The following is a 13,263-nucleotide window of genomic DNA, read 5'->3' on the forward strand; positions in this document are numbered from 1 at the left end:
ATATTTGCCCATCCCAGGTGAATTTAAAATGTTTCTCATCCTCATTCATGATCTGAACTGAAAAATCAGTTATTTCCTAGGCAATAACCACATATCTCATACCAGATATGTGTCCTAGTAACGTTTGGAAAAAAAATAGTAATGACTAAGTATGTGGTTGTCTATCATTACTGAACATGACCACATAACCAAGAGTGAATATACTAAAAGTTATGTGCTCTAAGACACAAACATCTCCAGGGACTAAAGACTCCGTAGCTCTCATACAGAAGACCCCAAAGGACAATTTGGTGAAAGTTGTTTCTTCTAAAGAAGGTTATTTTATTAAAGGTCACCAGAGTTTTCAAATCCTCTGAATACCAGGGCAAACTATGACCCAGTGCTTTGAAAATGCTTTGATTATCTTGAAAGAACTGGACTACTTTAAAAATATTAAATCACACCATCTGTGGAAAATAAAAAAAAGACAGTGTTATTTACACAACAGATGTTCATGAGTAGCAAAGTTTGCCTCTGATAAAGATTTAACATACAGAAATCTTATATGAGCCTCTCTCAGTGAAGGAATGAAATTTGTTCCCCATGGATTTTCACAGTTTGTTTGTGCTTTCAAGGCCATGGATTGTCCTGCTCTTTAGCATAGCAGCACCTTGAAAATCAAATCCAAAGATATCACTCAAGGGTAAGAAGGAAATGTTACATAGTATTAAGTGTTTGTTTGTTTCATTAATTTTGGTGGTTTTGTTCTTGTTTTTTTACAAGTAGTGAGAACAAACATGATGATTTTTCTATTAAACTTTTTCTCCCAAGAAATGTTAACAGTCTGATGGTTTGCAAAAGAAATAAATATCTAAATTCAATGAGAGATATGCAAGAAAAAATTAAATTTTGTGAAAATTCAAGGACTTCAGTAAATCAACCCAGTAAAAAGTCACACACAGCCTGGAACCACCCTTCATTGATAAGGCAGAGATGTTTGATCCCTTAACCATACATGGGAATGGAGAGGGCTGAACACCATCTCTGACTGTCTATGCTGCTAGTCATGCCCAAGAGCTACAGAGAAAACATGTTGGTGGCTCTTTCCACTCTCAAACAATACCCTGAACAGAAGACTCTTCTCAGGCTCCAGCAGAATTATCCACACACATCCTAACAGCAGATTGGAGCCTGGCAAGGCCAACATAGGACAGTCACCTATGCTCTTCAGTTTCCTATCTATCTCCATATTCTTTTCATCTCACCATAGTTAAAAAAATACTTCTCAATTCATATGCTCCTTATACTATAGAGAAAGATCCTTAGCCTAGCAAGCAGAACCACATGTAAAGGTATATAAAATTCTGTAAGCTAAGTCCTCCAGTTTAGTTCTTAACCTATTAAGGAGCTCGCAAAAGAATTCAATACATATTCTTTGAACAATAATTTTTTATTTTGAAGTCAGAAGTTGGATTATTTCTTTATCTTTTTACTGATTCCATAAAAAATTTAAACATAAATCCTGACCAATATAAAACTAATACCAATAGTGGAGCCAACTCCATAGTCAGAGAATCAAGAGAGAAAATTCATATCCTCTTTCTTCTTTGCCTCATTACATTTCTCCTTAGTAACCTGAATCCACTCAGGAGATGTCTTCTTTTTCTAGGGTCCACCCACTTTCAAGAGCACCTATGTTCCAAATCTAATTTTCTGTCCTATATTTCATTAAAAATTGACTATGTAAAATAGGAAGTTGAATGAAAGTCTTTCTCATAGTAGGAAACTGACTTCTTCACCCACAGTTCAGTACACCCAGTCCCAGGGAACCCAACCACACAGTCAGCAAGATGTCCCTACTGTAGATGTAAATAAAGGGTGGTTCTCAACTAAAGGTTGCTTAGTTAATATTTGTAAGGGTATCAGAAAGTGTAGACTTTCATCCCATCCCAATGATTCTCTTGCTCCTCTCCCACACACCCACACCCACTGTCTATGTGTAGCTCTATCTCTGACTTATCTATCTGACTTGAGGAGAAGTCGATGCTGCATAAACTCATTCCTCAAAGATTGAGTGATTTTATTCTCCCATCTTCCAGAATCTCTCATGCTGCAGTTTGTTCCAGTATGAAATTTTTCAGGTTCTCATTCAAACTTCCCTAGAACTTCTAAAAATATGTTCCTGTATCTGGTCTCTTTAGTATGTCCAGGATCACCTCTCATGACCTGATTCATCCCTAGTGAACTTGAGCTGTTCTCAATGAAAAGTGATTCTTCCAAAAATTTAGAGTCCAAGAAGAGGAATGAACCGATTTCTTATCGTCTACTTCTCCTCCTTTCTTTCATGAGGTTATAACTTAGCCTGCAGATGACCTGGATCTCTAATACTAGTCAGTGAGTTTGTTAACATCATGGAATATTTTGGTATGGTCTAGCACATTCTAGATGACAGAAGAGAATTATTAGTTTCAATCATTTCATGTAACTCTTTGAGAAAAATATGAGAACATAGGACAAGAAGTGGCATGTGGTCTGTTGGGAGCAGAGTGAAGATCCCTAATACTAATTTTTTCCCATTTGCATTATCTGATTCCTATGAACTGGGCATGCTACCCAATTTTCCAGCCAGTAAGGACCTGTTAGAATTTGCAAACAGGCCTCTCTTAATCGGGATCTACCTGATTTGACTTCCCTCCAAAGCTCTTTGTCCTCTCTCAGTTCCTTTTCATGAAGTCACCCCTCAGGATCTCTAATATGGAGGAACCCACATGTTCTAACTCATCCACTATGATGCAGTTTCCTCCTTTCTTGCGCAAGTGATTCTCCAGGGAGCTTTCCATCACTGAAGGAATTTCCAGGATTTAGCATGTAATGTGAATATGGAGAGCAGCCCCCAAAGCTAAATACAAGGGTCTTTTGCCTAAGTACCATGTGGGAACAAGCTTATTTCAAGATAGGAAAGGAAGGTGCATGGCAGAAATTATTACTCTGGAAAGGACAGAAATTATTCCTCTCCAGCCCAGTAATTTGGTATCTAGACAATGACACTCTTTACTAAGTCTACCTATGACCCATCCTAATCCCTCCAATCTGGGAATACATGAGGTGACATGTTAGAAAAGAGAATTAGTTTTCTGGATTCCACTAAAATTAGTAACAAGTTGACCTTAAACTACACAGAGTATCTTCAATTATCAAGGTAGGCCCAAAGTCAGCTCAAGGAGCCCTTGAATAGAAGAGGGTAGCAGAAGACTCACAAAGGAAGATGTGGTGACAAAAGGCCAGCACAGAGAGAGGCTGCCTTTGAAAATGGAGAAATGTGCTTATGAGTCAAAAGTGCATGCTCAGCCAATCTAGAAAAGGAAGAAAGCAAATTCTTCTCTACAGAAATGACTGCAGCCCTTCCACCACTAATGCAATCCCAGAGAGACCTACATTAGAATTCTGCACTCCAGAACTGCAATATGATAAATTTGTGTTACATGACCTGAAAAATTTGTACTAATTGGTAACATTAATAACTGAAAAAAAACACTGCCTCACAATAATCATATTTGCCTCTCCCATTTCAAAATCCCCATCTTCTTCAAGGCAAAATTTGAAAATCCATGTGTCTGATTCTCCCAATTACTGTCATCTCCTGTCTTCTTCTCACAGTCTCTCCAGAATCTGAGAAGTGAACATTTCCTCCTACTACTGCAGTATCAAATTCTGCTTCTAACAGAGTGACAATTTTAAAGTCTGCTAAGCATGCATAGACCAGAAAAGGCAGTCCCCCAAAACTCAATTAAAGATATAATTAAGAAGACATTAAAAAAAATTAGGTCTACTTCTCACTGTTTTGAAAAAAGTGAAGTACCAGCTTTTTCACAACCAATACAACATAAAAATAAACTTGTTAAAACTGGAAATTACATGTCCATTGTTGAATACATGCAAAGATATTTTCCCCATTGACTAAGGAACTACCTGTGTTCCATCTGGGAGACAGGAGGATGAAAGCCCTGCCTCATACAATTATGGTTGAAGAAGGCATATAGCAGGTAATACTTCTCTATCTCCAGCTCATGCCATAAATTAGTAGAGGGTGAAGGAGAAGATGCTGAGTGGAGAAAGGAAGCAAGTCCTAGCACTTCTTTAGCACCAGACTTATGAAGCAGGAAGACTGACTCTCAAGGAGGTGAGTAACTAACAACCTCACTGCAACTTAATACTAAACTGGTTTTTAAAAATCATAGAGATACAGGAAGTCAGTAACTTCAGCATAAGAAATAATACCTTAGAGACACACCAGCTCCAGTCGCCAGCAGTGGCAGCAGAGAAAGCAGAGAGAGCAGACAAAAGAGATGCGTGGCCAGCAAATAAACAAATTTTAAAATAAGGAAAAATTGTGGAGCACTGGGGCACACACCTGTAATCCCAGCAGTACAGGAGGCTGAGGTAGGAGAATCACGAGTTCAAAATCAACCTTAGTAACAGCGAGGTGTTAAGCAATTCAGTGAAACCTTGTCTCTAAATAAAATACAAAATAGGGTTGGGGATGTGGCTCAGTGGCCAAGTGTCCCTGAGTTGAATCCCTGATAGCCCTTCTCCAAAAAAAAAAAGAAAGAGAGAGAGAGAGAGAGAGAGAGAGAGAGAGAGAGAGAGAGAGAGAGAGAGAAAGAAAGAAAGAAAGAAAGAAAGAAAGAAAGAAAGAAAGAAAGAAAGAAAGAAAGAAAGAAAGAAAGAAAGAAAGAAAAATTGACTTAGGAAAATCTTTGGTATGGAGGAAGGCTGATTTTAATGAACACAGAGTTAGTAGGGGAAACACCACAGTGGAAACAAATTCAAAGCCTTCCATGGGGGCAGCATGGAAAGCCCTCCAAGGGCACAATGCAGAAGACCTTTTTTGGGATAGGCCCCAAATGGCTATAGTTAGGCTCCCTTGCCAAGGCTTCCTGCAGGCTATGTTTTGGTCTTAGTGTGTGACTGAGGCCATGAATCAGCTATGTTATGGTCAGCGTGTAGTCAAAGTCAGAAACGTATATACTCAAGGTCATAAACATTTGCTTGTAAGCATGTGTCCACTTTTGTAACCTGTTGACAGTGTGCCTTCTTTGTTTGGCCTGCATTTTAAAAAGGCTATAGAGATGTCTCAAGGGCTAGCTAAGATCTATTGCCACATCCAAATAAAAGATGACCAATATTCCCATAATGATTCACATCTTCTTTCAACTGCCCAATCCCTGGAATCCCTAAACCTTGCTTCCCAAGCCTGAGCCTCACCCTCAGTCTCACAGCCTTCCACAGGCACATTAGGGAAAGCTCTCTGCAGTGTGGAAGACAGTGGCAAGTGTGGAAAACACTCCCAGGTGCGGAAAGCTGTCTCCCATGCAGCTTACACAGCTGCAAACAGAGGCAGGATTGGGAACTCATGAAGAAAGTTACCAGCATCCAGCAGAATAAAATAAACATTATTATTGCTGTATGTATATAGGTGACTGTATGACCAATGTGATTCTGCAACCTGTACAATCAGAAAAATGAGAAATTATACCCCATTTGATTCAAATGTAAAAAATAAAATAATATCAATTAAATTAAAAAAGGAAGTTACCAGCATCCAATAAAAAAAAATTCCCCAAGTGTTTCTGAACTAAAGAGACTGAAATAAGCACAAAGAACATTATACCTAGACCATTCAGCCTCTGGATCCCAAAGGAGAAAAATCCCATAATTGCTTGCCTCCTGTAAAGCTATTGTAAAGACTCTGACAGCAGCCACACAAGCACATTTGCATTCCAGGGCATGTATATACACAATGCAATGAAGAGTTCATTCTTTGAAAAGATAAGTAAAATTGGCCAAAATAACCTTTGGCCAAAATAACCTTTGGCCAAAATAACCAAAAAAAGAGAAAGTCCAAATCAATAAAATTAAAGATGAAAAAGGTGATATTACCACAGACCCTTCTGAAATCTAGAGGATCATCAGAAACGATTTTGAAAATTGATACTCCAATAAACTGGAAAATTTAGAAGATATTGACAAATTTCTAGACACATGTGACCTGCTCAAATTTAACCAAGAAGATGTAGAAAACTTAAATAAACCAATAGCAAGTAAAGGGCTTTTCATTGAAATACCAATTAAAAGGCTTCCAACAGAGAAAATCCTAGGACCAGATAGATTCTCAGCTAAGTTCTACCAGACCTTTAAAGAACTAAGACCAGTCTGTCCAAAGTTATTCCATAAAAGTGAAAGGAAGGGAAAACTCCCAAATACATTCTGTGAAGTCAAAAAAATCAGTAGAGATTATTATTGAAATAATGAGATATAAATGTCAAAAAGTCTATATATTGACATATTGACCTTGCTACATGCAATATAGATGTATATTTCTATATTACATGTAGTAATCACATGTCCAAGCCTAATCTGCCTGTATTGCACCTAGAAAAAAATTAGAAAGTTTTGCACTGGGCTTCACTTGTGAGAACAGGAGACACAAAGTTCTATAGAGATTCTGCAACTAAAAGGAATGGCCTTCTAGGATTGGAGCCCACATAGTTCAAGGTACAGAACACAGTGAGATCTGTGTTCAGAGAACACTAGACTCTAAAGAAACTATGCCTGAATCAGGTTGCCCCACCTTGGGTTTTGGTTGAAGGAATCAACAAATTGCTATTTCTTCAGATAAGGTGTTTAAACAAATGCTGGGGATGAAAAGAATATGAAGTATTTTTTATAATTGTACATGTTGACAAGGCCACAATATAATAGGAGATGCAAGAGTATACACCAGCAAGAAGGCAACACATAAAACACACAACTTTTCTAGGGGAAAAATATCAATTTCATTTATTTAACTGACAGGTGATTGAACATAATTGCTATTTTAGGTAATTAATTCCACAGAAAACTGTATTCAGGAACAGAGTGCTAAGCAAGTTCATCAATAAATCCAAAAATATAAGTTTTGAAAGACTCAGAAATATTTATAAATATGATACAGAATCATTAAATGATTTTAAAATATTAATAAATTTATATATTTAACCATCACAATAAAATGAAAATTGCTTTTAAGTATTACTTTTAAACTACATAGAATTAGTCACTTAAAATTTCTCAGGAAAATGTTTCTATATTTAACAATATTATTTTAATTTATAGATTGTTTTCTGTATTGATAGGCAATTACAAAAGGGAGAATTTGAAAAATACATTGCTCAACAAGTATTTAGGAAGGTATAAATGTATTTTAAGCTGAGAATTTACACAGGCTGAGTCTTAAAAGAATGTTAAGTTCAAAGAGTATAAAATATATATATATATCTGGAAACAAAAGATTACATTTATCTTAGACTTCATGTAATGATTTCAGTTTTATCTTTGAGTTTGGATTTAAAACAACCAACAATTTGGAATCTTCTCTTAAAGTGCTTATTATTAGCCTTTGGTGGTCATAATAATTTATAACTGAGACAAGCATACCTAGCTAAAGAATTTATCCATTCATTGAGCAAGATGTATTAAGTTCATACAATGTTAAATACAAAGCGCAATATATTGCAATTTATTTTTTTAATTGTAAAACAGAAAGAATAAGCAAAGTTTCCTGAGCAATATTTATTTCTTCATGACTTTTCTCAGTGCACCTAAAACTTCCTTGTTTCTCAGGCTATAAATAAAAGGATTTAGCAGGGGAATTATGATGGTGTAGAACAGTGAATACATTTTATTTTGATATTTATCTGGACCTGACCCAGGGCGCACATACATGAAGAAGAGAGTGCCATAGAACAAAGACACAGAGAGCAGATGGGCCCCACAGGTGGAAAAGGCTTTGCTTCTGCCCCTCTCAGACTTCTTTTTCAGGATGGCAAAGAGGACACGGGCATAAGAGACTATGATACTCAGAAGGGAAAACTCTTGTATGGAAGTGGCAAATATAAAAGCCACTAATGCATTAATAGATGGGTCAGTGCAAGAAATTGTAAACAGTGGCAAGATTTCACAGTAGAAATGGTCTATTACGTTGGACCTACAGAAAGTCAATCTATGTAATAATCCTACGTGAATTATGGGGTGCAGAAAACCAATTACATATGACATACTTATCAGCCAAGTGCAGAGTCTGTTCGACATCACCACTGGGTAAAGCAAGGGATTGCATATGGCTACATAGCGATCATAGGCCATCACTGACAGGAGAAAAATTTCTGTGGTTGCACTGTAACAAAAAAAATAATACTGGATGAAGCACTCAACCAAGGATATCTTATGATTCTTAGATAAAATGTTGATAAGCATCTTGGGGGTCACAGAGGATGAAGTACACGCATCAGCCATGGCTAAACTACTGAGGAATAAGTACATGGGGGTGTGAAGGTGGGGGTCCTTCCAGATGAGAGCAATCAGGCCAAGGTTGCCCACCATGGTGATGAGGTAGATCACAAGGAAGACCAGGAACAGGGGCACCTGCAGCCCTGGATGGTCTGTGAGTCCTGTGAGAACGAACTCAGTCACCTGTGTCTCATTTGTCTCCATCATATCTACTCAGGCTAATCACTGCAATGAGAGAGGTTGAAAACATTAATCAAGCCTTATACAAAATGATATGGAGTGCAAATGGAATTACTTTGTTTCCACTATAATTTGCTCATGAAAATGAATATAATGAAATATAAAGTTTCAATGCTTCTTTTAAGAGCACATGGAAAGCTCTTATGTACTTTATAAATAACTTTTGAAATAAGGTGTTTTAAATGCATATGGTTACTTAAAACAATTGTGGAAAAAGCTATAAACACTAAGGGATTTGGTCTGAAAACTTGTCATTCATAAATACCTTAAAATTGAATATATTAACAATTGAAATGTTTTATGGAATTAAGAATAAAACCAAATTTTATATTTTATGATAAAGTCTGTGAAAACATAACTTTGGTTCAGGATCCATAGGGCTTTATCTCTTTCAAGAAACTCTTTCATGTCTTCCTATTGAAGAAAACAAGGGTTTTGTTTTTGGATTTACTAATACATTCCATTCTGTCTTCTAAAACATTAATGGGCTGCAAATAAGAGAGTAATTCAAATTCCTTTTTTCTACTGTTTTCTGTTAACTTTATGTTAATTAATTTCATATACATGTATATGCATATGATATATATATTTATTTATATATATATATATATATATATATATATATATATAAAAATCATCCAAAAGTTAATAAGTATGTTATTATAAGTACCTCAAAATTTGCCATATTTCTATTACACTCTTTTTCATAGTTTTCTGCTAATATTTTTCATATGTGAACACCATAATTCATTTATTTGTTCAACAAATGTATATATAGTAGCTCTTATGTTGAAGCTTGTCATCTTAGCTTGGGTACACATAGACCTGTAACTCTGGTGTTAACCTGGTAATACTAAAAGAAGCCCTTTCCCCACAACTGCCATGTCCAGGTATCCTATAAAGAAATTCTGGAGCCCACAGCAGCGGGAAGGTGTCTTGGATTCAAGTATTATTCTGTCACTATTATTCTGAAAAAAAAAAAGTTTAACCAAAATTTTAGAAGTTTCTCAGTCTTGATTCCAACCTGGCTTTAAGGTTTACATCTATAATTCTTCAGATTTTCCAAGGTAAATTTCCACCCACACAGTCTGTGAAACATGATTCTTCATTGCTATTCAGTAGACAACAGAGAAAAATTGGTAAAAAGTACAGACTCAAAAATCCAATCATAAGTTCTGATTTTCATTCCTTAAATATATACCTGTTTATGAGAAATTCTTGGTACTGAAATGATACAACTTTATGTAGGGAAAAATAACAATGAAATAAAGCAGTGCATCTTACCTAATTCCTATGAGATGTATGGATTCCATAAGATTTAAACTTTTATGAAGAACATTTAAGGTACAAGAACAAAGATATCAAAGACAGTTGTTCCTTCTTTGTTACTCTATTTCAGAAATGACACTTGTATGGTCTGATATTTATTTCTTTCTATCGTCAACCATGTTTGTGATTTTAATGCAGAAATCCCTCAATGCCACCAAAAGATTCCCTGTAGGATAAGGTCAATCTATCTGGCATTGTAGACTAATCAACAAACGACTTCTGAGATACACATTACCCATTTCCAAATATAACTTTTACAGCTGTATTTCTCTCTTCTGAAAACAAAGGCATTACAGATTAATTGTAGATAAAATTGAAAATTAGAAAAGCAAAAAGAAAGCAAAATGCTATAATCTCACTAATCACCAATAAATACAGTTAATTTTTGGGTGTATATATATATATATTTTACCCATGTATGTATTTGTATTGATGTACATTTACATATACTTTTCAAAACAATGACACTTCTGTAGATAATTTTTCATAACTATTTTAAGTTACTAATATAGAATTTATATATTTATGTCATTAGTTTTTAAAACGTGTTTTTTCATCTTATAATTTTTTTAAAAAAAATCTGTAATTCTAAAGTCTGAATATTGAAACTAAAATGTCCAGGTAGGTACACAATTAAAGAATATTTTGTTCTGCAATATTCCCTCTTGGAAAATGGTACCAATTTACATAGCATATTTCTCAAAATTTACACTAGCAAAAATAATGCATATGTACACACTTGTGCATGGGGGCATGGAGAGAAAAATCTATATATCTACACATATACAGATATCTCTATATCTGTGTATACAATTCAACTTGGTAAGAAATACCACTTCTTTTTCAAAGCAGCTAACTTTTACTTAGTGGTATAAAAAATGGCATAATATATGAAAATCCATAATTTTACCATTGGGGAAGGCTTGCTCAAGTATTAGTTTTCACAACTTACTATATAAATTTGATGCAATTTCAAACAAAATGATAAAGTGATAATTCACCAAAAATATATATAAATTTATCTGAAAGAGCAGATGGATTCAAAAGCAGCCAAATGATTTCTTAGAAATAAAAGGAGCATTTGTTCCATGCAAGACAGTGCGCTATATCATAAAGCCAGCTTTAATGATTACAACTATGCTTTATGTCTCAAAGAACACTACAGCTATAAATTCATTAATATTTGATTGTCTGTTTCTAGACATTGCAAAGTTGAGTAAAAGTATAGACTTTGGAATGGACAGGCTTGAGGGCTTTGCTTTAAAAATTGGGAAATAACTTTAATTCTCTAAAACTTGCTTTTCTGATTTGTGGAATAAATAATAATAAGTTAATAGTGTACACTTTCAAGGTTGTTGCAAGAGTCACATGAAAAGATGAATGTCCAGCCCTTATCACTTATTTGACAGATGACAAGGGTCATAAAAGGGGTGAATTTAATTACTCTTTTAGTTGTTTTAGATATTCATAAGGAAATCTGTTAAGCTCCTTTGTAAGAAAATAGAGTATTGAGTGAGGAAAATTGACAAAAGTGCAGTTCTGCTGCCAATTCATGACAATAGTGATTTAACCCTATCATAAATGACTTACGTCCAGCTGATAGTGACTTAGGTGTATCACATTGTTCCACCTTCCAGAAGGAAAAAAAAGTACATATACAGTATGTTTTTAAAATAAGCATTTTTATATTTTAATAAAAATTACATTGTACATTTCATAACTAAACACTTAAGGTGCATTTTTAAAACTCGGGGCATTTTTCTTCCTAACCAAATATCATTTTGACACCTGACCAAATTAACTGTAATCTCTAAATACCATCTTTAAAGTACTCTATATTCCTGTTTCTTTCTGCCAAACTGTCTTTTAGAGCATTGCATCTGTTTGCATTTTCTGTCAAGATGATTTTCATTCCAGAATAGTTTTATCTATTTACCCTTCTTTCCTTTTCTTCTTTTTTTCTTTTCTTTTTTTTATTTTTTATGACAATGACTTTTTGGAGACTGGGTCAATTGTCCAATTAATTGTCTTGTGGAATGTTCCATATATTCTGAATTCACCTAATTGGCATTATTTAGCTTATTTTACTATTTTCTGAACTTTGTGTTCCCAGTGGAAATTACACCCAAACCCTTGATTAAACATTTTTGGCAATAACACTCCAGAGATGACGCATTTCTTCATATATTCATCACATCTGGAAGCACATACAGCCTGCTAGTCCTGGGGTCAGTGAAGCTCAATACAATCTCTGGGTTAAAGTGGAATCAGATCTCACAACTCTAAAGTTGCACTTTTTTCCCTTACATTTAGAAAATAGTAAATGATGTGATGCTTGAGTACCTTGTGAATATTCAGGATGCCATCAACTTTTTAATTGAGTTAGGAACCTCAGATCATCCTTGCCAGAATCAAATACAGCATTAAGGATTTTAAAATAGTAATCTCTTTAATTCTTTTTTTCCTACATGATGCTTAGACATCTTGTGAGTATCCAGAAGTCTATCAAACTTTTAGCTAAACTTTTTAGTGTCCTTTTCTGAATTATGTCGTTAGATATTTAACAATTGTAACTTTTTAAATTCTACCATTTATTCTATTTGTGTTAGCTGCGGTACTTCTACACAGAAAAAAATGTTTTTAAAAATGACAAAATCTTGAAGCTTTACACATTTTTTCCTTCTTTGATCTTGCTAGAAGTTCCCAGTTGCTTCCCCAAATGACTGGAAGCTCAACTCCCTTTTAATATGCAGTCGGAATGTAAATGATTAAGGAAAGGCTTTTTCAGAAAAGCTTAGTCATTCAGTAACAAGTATTTTTGAGTGTCTGTTCTATAGTATAATCCAGTCTGGAAACTCCTTTTAAGGAAAGAAAAGTGTTCTATCTGGCTTATAATTCCTGTTTCTCACACTTTGGAAGAAATGGATTTTTCTATCTGATAGATAGAATTATTTCTTTCCAGAAAAATTCCATTTAAACCAAGTTCATCAAAACTATTTAATTTGATCCAAACTATTTTGAATAGTTTCTGCCAATGAGGGGTTTTAGAGATCATATGCATTCTACACAGCCTAGTTTTAAAAAACATATATTTATAAAAAATAATAGTTATTAAAAATATATTTTATTTTGTTTTTGCACTTAACTTGAAGCAAAATTTATTCATATAAAATAATTTTTCAATAGAGGATCTAACCTTACTCATTCATATACAATGATACAATGAGAATAATTCTAGTGTGTTCATATTGACAATCTGTGACAATGTAGTTTTAGATTGGCTCATTGGTTTGTCCCTTCATAGGTTATTTAACATTAGGAAAATCATATCTTAGTGTCTTAAAAATAAAAACTTATATTTGTATAGTAATTTATATTCTGAAATAT

The 13,263-nt window shown here is 34.5% G+C and overlaps 1 protein-coding gene across 1 annotated transcript; it reads right to left on the bottom strand.

The window, feature by feature from the left end:
* Window positions 1-7,590: 7,590 nt before the first annotated feature.
* On the bottom strand, window positions 7,591-8,514 carry LOC124100059 (olfactory receptor 5AC1-like). The gene has a single exon (XM_046455369.1). It carries the CDS (start codon window positions 8,512-8,514, stop codon window positions 7,591-7,593), a length of 924 nt encoding a protein of 307 aa, XP_046311325.1.
* Between the last annotated feature and the right edge of the window lie 4,749 nt (window positions 8,515-13,263).

Source organism: Marmota monax, unplaced genomic scaffold, assembly GCF_021218885.2.
Source record: "Marmota monax isolate L192 unplaced genomic scaffold, Marmota_monax_Labrador192_F-V1.1 WCK01_AAM20220418_F8-fsc00053, whole genome shotgun sequence".
Taxonomy (NCBI): domain Eukaryota; kingdom Metazoa; phylum Chordata; class Mammalia; order Rodentia; family Sciuridae; genus Marmota; species Marmota monax.

Coding starts and splice junctions, on each gene's coding strand:
- LOC124100059 (XM_046455369.1), bottom strand. CDS start 8,514: ATGATGGAGACAAATGAGACACAGGTGACTGAGTTCGTTCTCACAGGA.